The sequence below is a fragment of the Pecten maximus genome, chromosome 7 (assembly GCF_902652985.1).
Source record: "Pecten maximus chromosome 7, xPecMax1.1, whole genome shotgun sequence".
NCBI classification, from domain to species: Eukaryota; Metazoa; Mollusca; class Bivalvia; order Pectinida; family Pectinidae; genus Pecten; species Pecten maximus.
This window is the reverse complement of record NC_047021.1, coordinates 42,818,045-42,837,038: the sequence shown is the minus strand read 5'-3', so window position 1 is coordinate 42,837,038 and position 18,994 is coordinate 42,818,045. Positions and strand designations below refer to the sequence as shown.

The 18,994-nt window shown below is 35.2% G+C and overlaps 1 protein-coding gene across 3 annotated transcripts in view; it reads right to left on the bottom strand.

Annotated features, from left to right (window-relative positions):
- Positions 1 to 18,994, bottom strand: part of LOC117330908 (sarcolemmal membrane-associated protein-like) — an 81,946-nt gene that overhangs the window by 59,627 nt on the left and 3,325 nt on the right. For 2 of the 3 annotated variants that reach the window (XM_033889464.1, XM_033889463.1), the window contains exon 3: positions 144 to 301. In XM_033889464.1, coding sequence (XP_033745355.1) covers positions 144 to 301 — 158 coding nt within the window. Of the gene's footprint in view, positions 1 to 143; positions 302 to 5,747; positions 5,775 to 18,994 lie in introns of all 3 variants that reach the window. The other variant, XM_033889465.1, reaches the window with a different exon arrangement.

Genomic DNA, 18,994 nt, shown 5'->3' with positions numbered 1-18,994 from the left:
TGCGACCGGAACCAAGCAAACAATTTGACAAATATAGGGGATATTAAAGTATTTTGGAGTAAGTAGGGTTTTATTGTGTCGTACGTTAATTTGTCGTTAGGATAGTTTTGGGACATTATGCATGTCTACAAGCTAATTCCTACTTTTTTCACCGCGGCGGTTGTTCTCCATGACGTCGACTCCGAACTGTATCTGGTCACCAGAGTAGACTTCGCGAGCGGGACTTTCCTCCCCGCCCTTACACAGGCGTTGATTGTTAATGAAAGTGCCATTGCTGCTCTTCGGTATCTTGGAGGTAGAACTGTAACAACAAAATCAGAACATTTACAGTCACATAATACATTCATCCTGGAAAAGGCCCACGGGGGCAGCACATCAAATTCTGATTAAAACTAGGAAGATGGCTCAAGGTGTTGTGGGGCTATCACCACAAGTGTGTTTATAGATCGCAATTATACACTAATGAAGGACTGGGCCAAACCACTAAGAACTGATCAAATATGATGGTACATGTATACCTCTGAACTGGTTGACCCGATACATTGGCTATCTATATACAGGACACAAGCTGGTCTAGCCCTTTCATTAATAAAACCTGTTACCATCTGTTTACATGCCAGCAGCTTTGCCACAGACATATATACAGTTGGCACACTAAGTTCCTGGCAGTCCTGGTAGAATACATGATCCATCCCAGTTTGTAAATTTGGAAGCAGAAATTATTAGTTTGGCTGAAATTTCTAAACTGATGCAAAATATCTAAAACCATCAAATGCAAAGTTCTAATTGTTAACTGCATATTTTGTGCTTCAACTCCCGACCCCTCGCTTTTTTTCAATGACATATCACTTTTTGTCAACAGCGTCCCGACCCATCTGCAATATCTTTCTGCAACTAGATCTAGATCTAGTAGACCTAAACTTACATCAATATAAATGTGTGTGAGGGTATGTGTGTAATTGAAGTACCAATTCCAGTAGCTAGATAGAGAGTATGACAACATTGCCTTGATCTAGTACAACACCGTATCCCACTTCACGTCTGTTAAACAGGAGTGGTGATTTAAGGGCACCTTGCGCCATGCCTCACATTATCTCTACTACTCCAGCACTATCTCCTACAAAGAGGTCAAAGGGAGATAACCTCTACATTCCTACTGACTTTCCAACATATAAGTTTACAGGACGTAAAACCAGGAAATTATACCAATCCTAGTTATATGAAATATTGTGTATTCTAATTCATGCAGCATTCCAAGACTGAATATAATCTCTCAGTGAAATAATGATCAAAGAGAAATACTTATCATGTTGGGTTGTCTCCCTTTCACCTACTGTCAGTGTGACCTATTACCAGTAACATGTCAGTTATATATGTGTGGGGAGAGTAGATTTAGGAAAACCAATAACAAACGAGAGACAGAAATCTACGTTGGGCTACGTTGGGCTAACTTTCTCTAATTTTATCGAGACAGACAGGATAAGGGTAAATAATCGAAAAAGAGAAAAGGATAATTTTCATTAGTTTTTAAAATGTCAAACTAAGGTATCACTTTTGGCAATAAATAACATCTTTCCTCACACCATCACAGGTTGTAATGTAACACATCTCTTTCCTTACAAATATAAAACATGTTCTTTCAACTTAACATTTATTCAAAATCATCTCAAACTTAGCAACTTTTCCAAGATTACTTACTAAATCATTGAGAAACATTGTCTTGCTATGACATTTAATGTTGTAATAAATGACACAGTTTTGCAGACTGCCAAATGTAAGTAATGTGCTAAGTGTGCAGTATATGAGGTCTACCTGCAAAGCACTTATAACAACTATTTTAGTATTCCCTACACCTTTTGATGACAATTACTGTACAAAAACAATTTTATGTCGTTAAAATGTCGTCGCAATAAATCTCCCCCTTTGGTGGGAGATCTCCCACTTTGGCATCTTTAGGGGTTGTCAACAAGTTTTGCTGTCTAATATAGATTTTAAGGTAAGTTGCTTATTACTGACAGCATGACCTTTGCTTATTACTGACAGTATGACCCTTGCTAATGACTGACATGACCTTTCCTTATTACAGACAGCAAGCTTAAGACATTTGCTTATTACTGACAGCATGACCTTTGTTTATTATTGACAGCATGACCTTTGCTTATTACTGACATCATGACCTTTGCTTACTACTGACAGCATGACATTTGCTTACTACTGACAGCATGACCTTTGCTTATTACTGACAGCATAACATTTGCTTACTACTGACAGCATGACATTTGCTTGTTACTGACAGCATGACCTTTGCTTGTTACTGACAGCATTGCTTACTACTGACAGCATGACATTTGCTTATTACTGATAGCATGACATTTACTTATTACTGACAGCATGCATGCCCTTTACTTATTACTGACAGCATGACCTTTTTAAGATTTTAAGGTAAAATAATGACATCCCTATAGCAACAATTATGACATCCTAAATGGCATACAATGGATGCTGTTTACATGTTATTTACATGTCATTTGAATGTAAAATTTTTGATTTATAACAATGTTTACAAATTATATATATATCTGTTTAGATTTTCCTAAGATATCCAGAGTATCTATCCTCAAAATTTAACACCAAAATATTTATCTAACAAAATACAAGTAGAACATTATATTAGAGTTTGAAACTGTGATAGAAAATCTGTCAAACATAAAGTCAAGGAAAGCATATATACAGATATATATAAACTGAGAATGCTGACAGACCTACCTGAATCAGATCTAATGTCGGTCCTAAATCAGGAATCATTACTTCTACACACAATGTTTAAAGTGCAATTTGTCAAACATTTTCGAGCAGATAAATCAGGAGACAACATCCCAAGTTTTTTTTTTTTTCTCCAGAACAAAACTACCGTGCTAACATCCCCTGTATTAAGAAATTTTGGGTATTATTCCACAACACCTACAGAACTGATTTCCGAGCCACAGGTGGCTGAATAGCTTGGCCCTGAGATAAACAGCCCATAACCAAGGCAATGACTTTTTGGGTTGTTTATTTATAGTATATATAAATATTAAGCCCCTGTCCCTCATTTCACCACCATCAATTTATTCTCACTCTAGTTTTTGAGATTCCCATCACTGACCAAGGAGCCGGTGACTGAGATATCAGCTTCTAACACAAGAGGTCTGTGTTACCAGCATCAGCACCGAGGGCAAACATTGCAGGGGAATGTGTATCTAATCGGTGTGGTACTCAACATTGGGTAGTAATTTAGTCCTAACATTATCAGTGTAATGTACCACATAGGATTTCTACAGGATCAGGGTATATTTGATTAAATATGTTATTTACAACCAATAAAGGGCTGTAACTCTGGATATCGTTATGAACGCTCAAGGGGCCCATAACTCTATATCTATAACCAACAAAGGTCTATAACTCTGGATATTGGAATGAACAAGGGGTCATAACTCCATATTTATAACCAACAAAGGGCTATAACTCTGGATATTGGAACGAACAAGGGGCCATAACTCTATTATTATAACCAACAAAGGACTATAACTTTGCATATCTACAACCAATAATGACTGAAACTTTTCATGTTGTAACCAACAAAGGGCTATAACTCTGGATATTGTAACGAACGAGGGGCCATAACTCTTTATTAATAACCAACAAAGGGCTATAACTCCGGATATTGTAACGAACAAGGGGCCATAACTCTTTATTTATAAGCAACAAAGGACTATAAATCTGTATATCTACAACCAAAAATGACTGTAACTTTTCATGTTGTAACCAATAAAGGGCCATAACTCTGGATATTGTAACGAACGAGGGGCCATAACTCTGGATATCAAAACAAACTATGACTATAATTTTTTCATGTTGTAACCAACAAAGGGCCATAACTCTGGATATCAAAACCAACAAAAGGCCATAGCTCTGTACCTTGTAGGTCATGAGACTCAACTTAAGTGTACAACACTCTGGCATTCTCTTAGCTAGACTGGTTCAAGCAAAATATTGTTAGTTGACCTCAGATTCACGGTTTTGCATTAATGATATTTTTTCAGATTTTTTAATATATACAAACTAGCAAATTAAACTCATTTGCAAAATTCAAGTGCCATAGAATATGCAGGTTTTGTCAAATATTAAAGAAATTGATAAATTACTCAGCCACAACTGTCACAATTATCAATTACTTATCCACAGATTGGTTTTTACCCTGCTAACCAGGGACACCAAGGCTAGGCTTTTATAATAACAAGTTAAGCAAACAGGATACAGGTATATAATTATGGGACTAATGGCATCCTGCAATGTTAACATGTTACTGCCTTATTTTTGCATCGCTTGCAGTTTTGAAGGAAAGGGGTAATGAGTTTATGAAGTTCACATGTATCTGAACGATTTTATTATTTTCTGAAAAACTTTATAAATATCCTTAAATGTTGGTTGCTAAGAAATACTGTTGAAAGTGTCTAACCTAAATTCCACAAGGATATATATAGGTGCTTATGTATCTGTATTCAGGACAAAAAAAAATCGAAGGGAGATAACTCCCTCTAGCTGTTACCTTTCAATTACAACTTGCAATTGGGGTTTTACAAGATTCTCTATCATATCCTCAATAATGATTTAGTAATTTGATACTCTTTAATGAAGCAACAACTTTATAAGGAAAATATCTACTGGTATTCAATATTTCTGAGTGTCACTTTCAGAAACACAAAACCTTGAGTAGTTTTACCTCATGCTGCCTGCCAAAACACGAAATCATTATTAATCAATATCTATTTCAAGCAGGTACGACAATAAAATCGAAAACTTCGAACTTTTGGTTCAGCATTGAAAATAACAATAACAGATAAATTTGTTGATTGTATTTGATAAAATCTTCATAATGCATCTTTTACATCAAAATCTTTAAAGCTTCATTTTGTTTCAGAAATCAAATTTTCTTGTGACTTACAGTAGCATAAATCTGAAGTGAATTACCTGAGGACTGGTTTAATGAACATCTTTATTACTCACAGGTGGAATATAACAGTCTGTAAACTCAGCTTATGTCTGTAGGCACCAACAGCCGACTGGCTTAGAACACAAAAACGTGTGATTATTTACAAAGCTGCCTGCCCCCATCTCATATGGCAGGGTGCTCCATTGGAACCTCATGTCTGCTGCGAAAGAGGATTACCTGGGGCGTCTTCAGCCTCCACAGAAGTGGAGATGCCTACCGAAACTTGAGCGGTTTAATTTGTTTTATTTGTGAAACAGCATTAACATAATTAAATCAATGTCTCATTAAGTACAGAGAATTATCATACTTGAGTTTTTGTACAGAAATTTGAATCAAAAACGTGTGTGTAGATAGACTGCAGACAAGCAAACACTCCTTATACACAAAACTTTATATAGAATGGTTCAATGAGACAGGACTGGGTTGTATCTAGTTGAATAAATGTGATGTTGCAATATTGTAATAAGTAGTACATTCATATAATCATATTCCAAACATTTTTTCACTTAGTATCAATGAGTAGCAAAGATGACCTTGACCTTAGTGTCTAGTAAAGATGACCTTGACCTTATATTAATTAGTGTCTAGTAAAGATGACCTTGACATTATATTAATTAGTGTCTAGTAAAGATGACCTTGACATTATATTAATTAGTGTCTAGTAAAGATGACCTTGACATTATATTAATTAGTGTCTAGTAAAGATGACCTTGACCTTAGTGTCTAGTAAAGATGACTTGACCTTGGGAGTCCTGAAGCAAGGAATGAGCTATGACATTGTATTGGTCAATGATTTTCTGAAAATAGTTAGGCTGACTCTAACTTTGGAACAATGAATAATAAACTTTGGTCAAAATCTATAAGTTCAGGAAGTGGCTGGATTGTTAACATTGATCTGGTTCGGGACTAGAATGGCCACCAGCCAGTTTTATGTTAGAATTGCTCCATCAAATTCTAATACTAGATTATCTTGCCCTAATTTGAAACTTAGGATCTATAGAATCAGACATATCCTCCAGACCAAAATCATAAACCTCAATTTAATTCATATTTTTCATAATTTTAATATTCTAGAGAAAGGTGGCCAATCTAGTATGGGACAGACTCCCTATTATTGAACATTACAAACCATTGCCTCTCAGCTACTGGAGTTCCCCCAACACTGTTTCAGACTATATATATATGTATGGGGTCTGAAACCCCCAGACCTCATAGTTGAGTAGGCAATGAGAAAAATGAAACCCCAGACCTCAAAGTTGAGTAGGCAATGAGAGAAATATCTGCCATGGAAAATCTGTGGATAGCACAGACACTGGTACAACTACTATGTACTACACACAGAGACAATATCACCAACAGTTCCCTGGCCTATTATCTTCCAGTATCTCCCAGTAACATACACAGACCTAAATAAACACACAGATCAACGAATTCCTGAAAGACTTCTAAGAGAGTTGCACATTGAAACCCATTCTGTCTATAAAGACAACCTGCTTAATTTACCTCTCTTCGAAAACCACCTGTCTATGAAAACCATCTTTATACCATTAATAAAAACCTGTCTAAAATGATCACCTGTATATAAAGATCACCTGATTACCTGCCTATAATTACCTGACCTTGTAAACTTGTTTAAATGACCATCTGCTTATATAATAACCTGTCTAATTTCACCACATGAGCAATTTTACCTGTAATGACCACTTTTCTACACATACCTATAGATCTAAATTTACTACTTTTCTATACAGATCACCTAATACAGATCACCTAATACAGATCACCTATTAATACAAACAAACTGCCTTCAGCTACTCGTTTTAACTCACTATGCACCTGTCTATCCAGACCACCTGTCTTTACAGACCACCTGCCTACACCTTCCTCTCTAAAATTACCACCTGTCTATCCAGACCACCTGTCTTTACAGACCACCTGCCTACACCTTCCTCTCTAAAATTACCACCTGTCTATCCAGACCACCTGCCTACACCTACCTCTCTAAAATTACCACCTGTCTATACAGACCACCTGTCTATACAGACCACCTGCCTACACCTTCCTCTCTAAAATTACCACCTGTCTATCCAGACCACCTGCCTACACCTACCTCTCTAAAATTACCACCTGTCTATACAGACCACCTGTCTATACAGACCACCTGCCTACACCTTCCTCTCTAAAATTACCACCTGTCTATACAGACCACCTGTCTATACAGCCCACCTGTCTATACAGTCCACCTGCCTACACCTTCCTCTCTAAAATTACCACCTGTCTATACAGACCACCTGTCTATACAGACCACCTGTCTATACAGACCACCTGTCTTTACAGACCACCTGTCTATAACAACCATGTTACTTTGCTTTCTAGTCAATAACCTGTCTATGATGGTCCGTTAAGAACTGTGTCTATATATAGTGGTGAGCATCATTATGACGATACAGATATCATCTTTTCAAGCCTCCACACACCAGCTTTAAACAGTCTGATCCCTTTACAATACAACCCTGTGAGTAATGACCCTTTTGTTCGTGAGCCAGTCGACTGTTCCTGTCTAACACATGAAACAAGATCTGATTTTTTAAACTCTAGAGAGTTACATCATTTTCTGATACATTTTGAGGCCGATTTTCTCTTTATATTTATATAGGAGCAATGTAAGGATCTCTCTCAAGTTACAAATAGTCTACAGTAACTAAGTCAACTAGTCTATAGTAACTAAGTCAACTAGTCTATAGTAACTAAGTAAACTTGTCTATAGTAACTAAGTCAACTAGTCTATAGTAAATAGGTCAACTAGTCTATAGTAACTAAGTCAACTAGTCTATAGTAACTAAGTCAACTAGTCTATAGTAACTAAGTCAACTAGTCTATAGTAACTAAGTCAACTAGTCTATAGTAACTAAGTCAACTAGTCTATAGTAACTAAGTCAACTAGTCTATAGTAACTAAGTCAACTAGTCTATAGTAACGAAGTCAACTAGTCTATGGTAACTACGTCAACTAGTCTATAGTAACTAAGTCAACTAGTCTCTATAGCAACTAAGTCAACTAGTCTATAGTAACTAAGTCAACTAGTCTAGTGACTAAGTCAACTAGTCTATAGTGACTAAGTCAACTAGTCTATAGTGACTAAGTCAACTAGTCTATAGTAACTAAGTCAACTAGTCTATAGTAACTAAGTCAACTAGTCTATAGTAACTAAGTCAACTAGTCTATAGTAACTAGGTCAACTAGTCTATAGTAACTAGGTCAACTAGTCTATAGTAACTAAGTCAACTAGTATATAGTAACTAGGTCAACTAGTCTATAGTAACTAAGTCAACTAGTCTATAGTAACTAAGTCAACTAGTCTATAGTAACTAAGTCAATTAGTCTACAGTAACTAAGTCAACTAGTCTATAGTAACTAAGTCAACTAGTCTATAGTAACTAAGTCAACTAGTCTATAGTAACTTAGTCGATTAGTCTATAGTAACTAGGTCAACTAGTCTATAGTAACTAAGTCAACTAGTCTATAGTGACTAAGTCAACTAGTCTATAGTAACTAAGTCAACTAGTCTACAGTAACTAAGTCAACTAGTCTATAGCAACTAAGTCAACTAGTCTATAGTAACAAGGTCAACTAGTCTATAGTAACTAAGTCAACTAGTCTATAGTGACTAAGTCAACTAGTCTATAGTGACTAAGTCAACTAGTCTATAGTGACTAAGTCAACTAGTCTATGGTAACTAAGTCAACTAGTCTACAGTAACTAAGTCAACTAGTCTATAGTAACTAGGTCAACTAGTCTATAGTAACTAAGTCAACTAGTCTATAGTAACTAAGTCAACTAGTCTACAGTAACTAAGTCAACTAGTCTATAGTAACTAAGTCAACTAGTCTATAGTAACTAAGTCAACTAGTCTATAGTAGCTAGGCCAACTAGTCTATAGCAACTTAGTCAACTAGTCTATAGTAACTAAGTCAACTAGTCTATAGTAACTAAGTCAACTAGTCTATATCAACTTAATCAACAGCAATCAAAGTTTCTGAAAATGTACATATTTTAGTTGTGTATATTATTTTTACACTGTCAATAAGATTGCATTAATTTTAGTTGGTGTGTACATGTATCATTTTCAATGTTAAGTATTTTGGGTATGCCAATTCTTCACTGCGCTTATTATAGTTGTGTTTAAATTCAATTATGTGTTTAAATTTGAGTGTACCAAAATACATACCTTTACAGTATACAGGAATTTAGGGACTTAAACAAGTCTAAGTGTCTCTGTTAGGGACTTAAACAAGTCTAAGTGTCTCTGTTAGGGATTTAAACAAGTCCAATTATCTCTAGAAAACTGCAGCTTAATAAAACATATACCATATCATTTCAGGGACTTATACATTTTGTATATGTATTCTCATCACTTCATTAATATAAAGAATTGAAAAGCGTTTTTGTCTCTCTCTTTTTAATTGTCTTGATATCTGGATATGACAAAAAGACAAATATTGTATTTATCTTATATTAACAGTTTCCGTACTTGTTTCATTTTATTTTAGTACTCCTTGATAAATGACCAATGATGTGAGGGAATTATCAAATGAGTTCAACAAATACAGCAGGATCATTTTTCCCGGGAGGGAATGTCAGACCAAAGCTCAAAGTCTTACTAAAACTGACATCATTATAGGTAAATATGGCTCGTTTAAGTTACCTTTAAACGCATGGATGACTTATACATAGAATCTTAAATGAGTGTTCATTTTATATGAGATTTCATGAAACAGGTCTCAAAGTCTTTAATTTTCACCAAGCCTTTGGGTCAGCTAAGGTCATTAAGTAAGGTATCTCTTACAGGGTATGTATACAGGTAATCAGAGCAGGTAGATACTGTATAGATAGGTAGTATGTAGGTAAATATATGTACAGGTGTAAACAAACATACCTGTATCAGAAGTCATAGGGGTGACCGACAGCGTAAAACACAACTGTTGTCTTGACAGCTCAATCAAACAGACACACTCAAGTTGTGAGGTATATATCTAACAAAACACTACATTGGCCGCGTATGCCGCTGTCATTATCATGTGATGGTACCCATCATGACATCCTTAAAATAGTGACATGATCATGACCTCGTTAAAATAGTGAAAGAGCGCTCTAGATAATCTAAAATAGTGAAAGAGTGCTCTAGACAATCTAAAATAGTGAAAGAGCGCTCTAGACAATCTTAAATAGTGAAAGAGTGCTCTAGACAATCTTAAATAGTGAAAGAGTGCTCTAGACAATCTAAAATAGTGAAAGAGTGCTCTAGACAATCTTAAATAGTGAAAGAGCGCTCTAGACAATCTAAAATAGTGAAAGAGTGCTCTAGACACTTAGGGGCCGCGGTGGCCGAGTGGTTAAGGTGTCCCGACACTTTAACACTAGCCCTCCACCACTGGGTTGCGAGTTCGAAACCTACGTGGGGCAGTTGCCAGGTACTGACCGTAGACCGGTGGTTTTTCTCCGGGTACTCCGGCTTTCCTCCACCTCCAAACCTGGCACGTCCTTAAATGACCCTGGCTGTTAAAAGGACGTTAAACAAAAACAAACAAACCAAAAGCTCTAGACAATCTAAAATAGTGAAAGAGCGCTCTAGACAATCTAAAATAGTGAGAGTGCTCTAGACAATCTAAAATAGTGAGAGTGCTCTAGACAATCTAAAATAGTGAAAGAGCGCTCTAGACAATCTAAAATAGTGAAAGAGTGCTCTAGACAATCTACGTATGTTGTTTTTTTCTCCATTCTGGGGGAGATAGATTCCACTAGACACGACACTGTTAACTGATCAGCGACCTTGACTACACAAGGTCACATATATGCACACCTAAATATAAGCCACAAGATTACACACCAAGGTCATATAACATATAGTGAGGTCATGTTTTAAAACACATTGTACAAACACCAGAAACCTAACAATTGGACTAAAGACAAATCGAAAGTAGGTCTGACCGTTACACATCTGCACAAGCATCTGTAATTAGCAAGGTAGTCTGGGAAAGGTATATCTGCAACAACAGCAGCTGGCAAACTGACATGATTATATACTGTACCACCATTCACCAAACACATAGGTTTGATATGGATCAGTAAAGCCTGACTCTAACTGGAGAATACTATACAATCTCACAGAAACCGTTTAGCAAATCGGATGAATTTTCATCTATTCAGCACTTTTAGCAATTCAGTAAATCAAATTTGAATTTATATTATGGCAGTTAAACACAAATTCATTGATATTTCAGATTATACATTTTTATTTTCAAAAGACTTAATTTAACACATTTTAGTCTTTCTGAATATATATGCAACAAAATGATCAACATCCAATATCTTTGTTTCTTGTTCAAAGCTAAATTTCAACATTTCTAAAGATAGGTTCGATGAAAGAAAATGTTGCTCTACATAAACAGATGAAATCATTAAAACAAAACATATTTCTTTTAAGAAATGTAACGTCTTTTAAGAAATGTCATGGTAACAAGAATTTCAAGATGGCAGCCATGGTAGCCATCTTGAATAGGACAAGTTTAATTATTATAATTCATGTCAAGTCTTGATCCCAATTTCCACTTAGAAGAAGTAGCAATAAAAAGATTTCAAGATGGCTGCTATTATATGCTTACAGCACCAGCTTTTATGAAGCACAGGTCCAAATTTCAGTTAACTAGTTTTGGCATTTTAGTGAAAGTTACATCTTGATATGACTCTGTTCAGGAGATGAATTAATGAATAATCTATGCTTCAAATTCATCAACTTTATCTTGGAAGGAATTGAGAGCATTTGGCCTAAGGTCAAAAGTTCAATTTGGCTGATTTGGATACAGAATGCTGTATAATGTTATAACGACTCCTAGTCATGGAACTGTACTCTACCAGGGATGATCATGAACAAGCCACCCTGTATTTGATTAGTAGCGATCAAACGACTCGCTGTCACAGAAAGTATTGATGGTCATTGATGATAGCCCTCTCATCAAGTACATCTAGCAGGAATAATCAATCGAACAAAGAATACACTTAGACTTGGCATCACTTTGTGGAACTTAAATTCACATCACCTCATAACTGATTTATTTATCTGATACAGACCACACCAATATCAGACACATTCCTTAGTAGGAAGATCATGATCCTCATATATAAATAAAATTTATAGTTTCTGTAATTATTTCTTTGGAAGACTTCAAATTATTTCAGTGCACAATCTTTCATTGGGTTTTTATTTTTGCTGTGGCTTAAAAAATCAACGATTAAAACTACTACCAATATGGCGCAAGTTTAAAATCATTCATTGTAAAAAAAAATTATTTCAGACACGAAAATCATAAAGTCTGACCATGAGAAAGGTTTATTTCTTTAAATATATCCAATAAAGAAATAGTTTCACAAAAACGCTATGTGAGTCACCAATAAATGACAATTGTCTCGATGGTGCAAAATGTACCGTCTAGGTTAAAAATACCCATATTACATGAAAATTTATTAGAATGTTTCCACTGATTTTCCTATGAGTTATGTGCTAAGCAGGGAATTATACTCTTGCCTTTACGATATATAGCTATAAAATGATTACAAAGACTTAAAATTACGTCATAAATACTTACAAGATTACAAATCTATTTATCATACACAGTTGTTCAAGTTATTTACACCTTGTGTACAATATACTTCACAACGAGAAAAAATCTACAACTCAAGTACCTTTATCTATCATATTCCTTGGCGAGATCATGTCCTGTCTATAACGATAATTACCTATCAAATACATATACACTTTCATCCACTACAGATGAATCATGGCCCTCTAACATATGTTCGTGATTTTTCGGCACTTAATAATTTTCAATGGAGTATGAGGGGTAGAGCACCTGCCGACCCTCTGATTGGTATTTGGCAGAGCCTCATTAGAGACTAAGCGCGGCACTGGACTAAGATTTCATAGAATAGGTAGCAAACACCTTGCAGGGTGAATATTCTGGGGGAATGGAAACAACTCAACCGCAACAACATGGTGCTTAATCTTTAACGCCTGAAAAACAAAGCTCTCGGTAAACCTCAGACTGTTGATTGGAAGATCAGCGTTTGGTGTGCTACGAACAGGCACTCTCTCATTCTAACACTATTTCCTTGCAGAGTTTGTAAAATTTAAATAAATGGAACTGAAAAACAACTCCATCAGCAGTTTCAGAGGAAATCAATAAGAGGGACATAACTCCTTAGAAAAATCATTGAAATGTGAAATAAATAACTCTGCTTCCATATCTACTGACCATGTGTATCCAAGTTTCATAAAATTCTAGATAAATTAGCCGAGCAAGATATATAGTAGTTTTTATCTTTAATCTTTATTAAAGAATATCATAAAAGGGGTGTAACTCCAACAAAAATGTATGCATTCAGGACAATATATTCCGCACAGTCATATCATCATGAAATCACTTTCTGATTGCTTAACAAGAGATCTCCTGTGACCTCACATAGAAAATGTCAATAATTTTGCAGTGTTTTTTTCCTTCTCTCATCTTAATGTAAACTTTATCTAGTAGCAATAGTGAAACAAGTTATATCATCTTGTATTAATCACACTTGTTAGTCTAGATGGAATCGTGGTAGAGGTACCCGCCCACTCGCCTGAAGCAGTTAAAATCGTGCACTTGCAACCAAAACTTGAAAAAAAAATAAGAATTACTGACCCAAATAAAAACTGTTTGGGCAAACGCATCTTTTGTCTGTATATCTTTTTTTTTACCAATTTTGGTAAAAAAACGTTTTATTTGTCCAAATGCCGTTTCCTCATTTTGGGTTTCATGCCAAAGTGGCCCTCAAATTAAAAACATGTGATTGGGTGAAATACAAGTGTGTTACCACTGTGCCATCAGACCACCAATCCTGTTTAAAAGTCAATAAACCAAATAGAAGAATGTCATGCCCTTTCTACTCCATCACACTTTAACAGCTGTAGTATATTTCTAAAATCTCTCAGTCAAATGGGGACAGGTTTGGATAAAATCCTCCATTTCCATGTTTTTCTGTTCACCTGATGAATATTGAAACTGTTTCGTCAGTGCTATCCAGTATATAATCATGCACCTTCACGGTTAATTTGACGATCTTCACTTTAAATTCCTGGATGCTTTTCAAACCTTTTTTATAATGAACTACATACATATTCAGGGTTAATTTGGTGTTTGTAATTTTCAAACATCGTGACACTCGATATAACACTGAGGTTTTAAGTGGATGAAACCAGGCATGTCATCAGCAAATATTTTTTTCACTTCAGTATACTACCATGATCGAGTCACTGGTCGGTATGAGACATTCTGACACTCGGTAATATACATATATACCTCACTGGATTGTGTACATCATATATTCTATAAGAATTCGAAGTGCTCCGTGATTCACCACCAAGTCCCATTACAAGCCTCTATTGAACACTTTATCCTACAAGCTCTTCATTCAGTTCCAGAGCAACGCAGAACATTAAGAATATATGCTACCTTCTTCAAGAAAAATCAACTTCTTTCCAAAAGAGCTTCTCATAAAAATCTCCCAATTTTTTTTCAAAAAGAAAATAATTATTAATTGATGCACAGAAGAATATGCCACATACCTTCTTGCAAAAAAAAATGTCTCTAAAAGAGATTCTCACTTGTATAAACCCTCTTCAATATTTAAGAAAAGAAAATAATTAATTGATACACAGAAGAATGCATTTGTTGCTGAAGCATGCTGATTATCCCTTTATTCTTTATTACCAATGATAAGGCAAATTTGAATGAAGATCTCTCCAAAACAAATTGGTATGAATATAAACAAAGAAAACAAATGTAAGTGCATTACTATTGCAGTACTTGTTTCCGTTTTTTTGTGGGATAATTGCCAGAAAAGCTTAATTAAGGATGAATAGGGATGAGATAGCACAGGACAGTCCCACTGTGCGTGGGATTTTTACTAGCTCAACGAAAATACTACATCACCTAGCTAAACCTCACCCAGTATAGTACGTCTATAATATCTTTATTCTGCAATATCCACATCTGTTCTCCTTTTAGATCGGAAAAAAATGTCAAATCCTCGAAAGAAGCTTAAGTTGTCCTATAATGGCATATGATGAGCCACATATTGTAACATGTAGAGTTACAAACCTTCTACAAATTGTCTGATTTACTACATTGACTCCAGTTCTCATAAATATGACCTTGGCTGTTGTGAGGCCATTAGACTTCATATAAAAACAAAAAGCATGTTAACCTTGAGGTATAGTGATTTGTGTGACCATGTTTTGATAACCAACCACCTGAAAATCACTTTTAAAAAAAAATTCCCAACAAAAGCCTAATTCAGTCTACAGATAAATACTGCTATGTAGCGCTAAATCTGCCTCAGTAACCACCAATTAACTTGTATTAATACATACACATAGATCATGCCTGGGAGCAGAGTTTTGTTTTTATATCCGATAACTGAAGAATATTTACAGACCAATCTGTCTGGAGCTAAATATCTGCCGATTTTTCCCCTCGCTATAATTACTGTTACGTGAGGCAAACCAGACCTAGGATGAAACATACAACAGGAAATGTAGAACAATAGCGCTTTGAGACTCAGGATAGAACTGACGTCAGCTGCTTTTGTTGTCTTCTCCAAAACACTCTCTGTGCCTTTAGACCTCTAATGATAAAGCAGGCCTCTCCATACAGATGCCTTGTATCTATATACACATATATATATACTAGTATTACTTCTTCAGCACCGATGTGTATGTTATGCCATTTTATTGTTTACGAAGCCGAGCATTTTCTACATTAAGTAAACAGCATGTAGGTTTTCCTCAAACAGACTAACCATTCAATAGCAAGGTCCATAAAGTCCATTACCGACACACTTCCTACTGTTTTTCTGGTATCTCTAACAGGCTGCCTTATCAAGACTGCAAAACATGTTAGGGCATTGATCGAGAAATTACACAAGTTTTGGAATTTTCACTGTGTCAATTACAACAAATTCCAAATGATTAGCACACTTAACTTACTGACAGATAAGAGCCAAATCTTTAATGGCGATGCAAAACAATTTCAGGCAAAAGAGTCGTGGTCAAACCTTACCAAGGTTATATATGTAAGTGGCAAAATGGAATTATCACGTTCAGCTGATAGAGAAGTGCAGTTTGTCCTGATAATACAACCACTTCAGAAGATAAGGTTACACAGCAGCTTGACAGTGGAAAGAAAAAGAAACATGAGCTATAGGCATAGATAATGCCTTTAATGCTGGTAGTGCACATATATACATATATCAGGATAGCTATAGAAAAATTCAGAAACTTCATTGACGAACAGGTTGAAATATGACCCCTCTCTGAGTTCTCCCTCATAAAAAAAATGCATGTGGTCATATATGTATCACTGATAATTTAACAATTTCTACAACTGAAGTGACTGCCCTTGTCCAGAATCCGTCTTTCATTTTGATACTGTACATGTGCACTTCAATTCTTGAATAGCAAAATTGTACAGTTAGGATCATAAGTTTCCAACTTCAGTTCCAAATTGGTTTTTTTTTCAAATGTTTTTGTTTCCAACAAATTTATGCATTGATCTTAACAGTACCATTTACCTTGAAATCTTTATTTAAAAGGTTTTTCCCCCCAGCAATTAATTTCATAGCATAATACCTTTCGCAACACAGTTACAACAACATAAGGTCTTTGACAATATAGATTTTTATATATTCTTAAAGTATTGCAATATATATATTAATTATGCTTAACTCAGCTGTACCACAAAGCAACATAAGGTGAGCCACTACCTGTAAACTGGTATCCCCTTATAATTACATCAGGTTTGATCTAAAAGTCAATTGAATTACCTAGCCATAATTTCATTTACATAACGCCAAAGGAACTGTTTTAACAGATCAGCAAGTCATATTAGGCTAATGACAAAACAAGCAGCTGACGGGCATCAGAAATTTTCATACTGAAACGTTAATGTAGCAGCTATATATAGGATCCAGAGGAACAAGGGGCTGGAGGTGATGTATGTACACAGTACAGGACAATCTGATCACAGATCCATATTACAAAAAAATCTATAACAACATTGAATAAGTTGTTACAATCATAATACACTACATATCAGGATTTATCATCAGTCATCAATATAAAGATAATTCAGAAAAAAAATTCTTATAGGAAAAAATTTCCACTCGATATCAAAATAAAAATGTCTTATTTTCCTTGCAACATATACTGTATCAATATAGTCATCCTGTAATAAGCCCAGGGAGCCAATTTACCACCTGTTTCAATGTAGATGATGGACTTTATTACAAGACATTGAAATAGGATTTATTGGATGTTCTTCAAAACCGAATAGATATGGTGGGCTTGTTATTAGGCATGGAGCCAGACTTATTGACAGATACATATTTACAGGACTACCAAATAAAACTGGTAACATAAACCCCTGTGATTTGTCAAGTACTGGCAGTCCAACATAGGATTTACCAGTCCCAGCCCACGCATCTCAGCATCCAACTGTACTTCGCAGTCTGTTGACAAAAACAATCGCTAACAACACCAGTGGCCGAATCCATTACATTGATTCTTCCTTGTCGTCCACAAATAGCTACAGAGAAATAATCGCTCTTGTAAATGTCACCGACATTCACCGCCACTTCTCTACAAAAGGCATTCAATGAATTTCTATCCCCAATCATAGCCTCAAATCCCTCCAATTCATATTATACCCATGATCAATTACCTAACATATCCACTGACAGCAGTCAGACCAAATCTCCAGTTCACTCTTACAAATACAGGAAACCTTGAGAATTGCTTTGGGAGAAAAATCCAATTCAAGATGCCAATAAAATAACTGTTTCACAACATCTTCAGGTGCAGATAATATATATATATAATCATTCCTCAATATATAGGAAACATTTGAATTACAAAAAATGTACCACCAAATATTTTATTTTTATATTTCATATTTCTATCATCGTCCTGTTTATTGTATGTATATTGAACATGCTTGAAATGAAAATAAAAGAAATTTTAAACTAAATGTTTTAAATAAAATTTGTACAAATTAACCTCGAAAAATATTTTATATATACTAATTGTTGTATACCATATAAAATACAAATTAAACCATGTCTCTGTTGAGATATGCCAGAAGAGAAGTAAATATATAATCAACAATATTTCATTAGTTAGATCATTCCCTGCATAAACAGACTTTTTTTTTATTAAATTATACAATGAACCAAGGTTCTTGTGACAGCCGTAATCATTAATCACGGAACCATCTTTATGTTTGCAGGATAATTTAATTTGAAATTAACCATGCAATAAAAATATTTGGAATTAAAATAAGAAAATAATCAGCTCAGAGCGGTATTTTTTCTTGTGCATCTGTGCTTTTATTATCATAGGAATGTTATGCATCGTTTGGTTTGCAGGCAGCCAAGAGCAAGTTGGCTTGTCATGACTAAGAAAAAGAATCAATTTTACACTCACGGTGGCTATCAGTGGTCCCAAGATCCCAATAAAGCAAAGGATCAGTTATCAAACAAACGTGTCATCCCTCCATGTTTTTAATGGAACCGATATTACATTGACAGGATCGTTCCATTGTTAAGTTATAGGGAACAAACTGTATAGAGTCAATCTACATTATGATCAGAATTTCGAAGATACCACACACTATATATCGGCCTCTGTACATTAAATAAACACAAAATCATCTTGTACAACAAACCCAATATGAAAATTTGATTTTCACTGTCCTCATTTTTCAATGAAAGATAAACTCCAAAATTTGAGAAAAAAAATAATGCACCATGAAACAAAGCGTAGATTGGATGTAAAATAAAAGTAGATTTTCACTTCAAAATATGCCTGTATGTCTA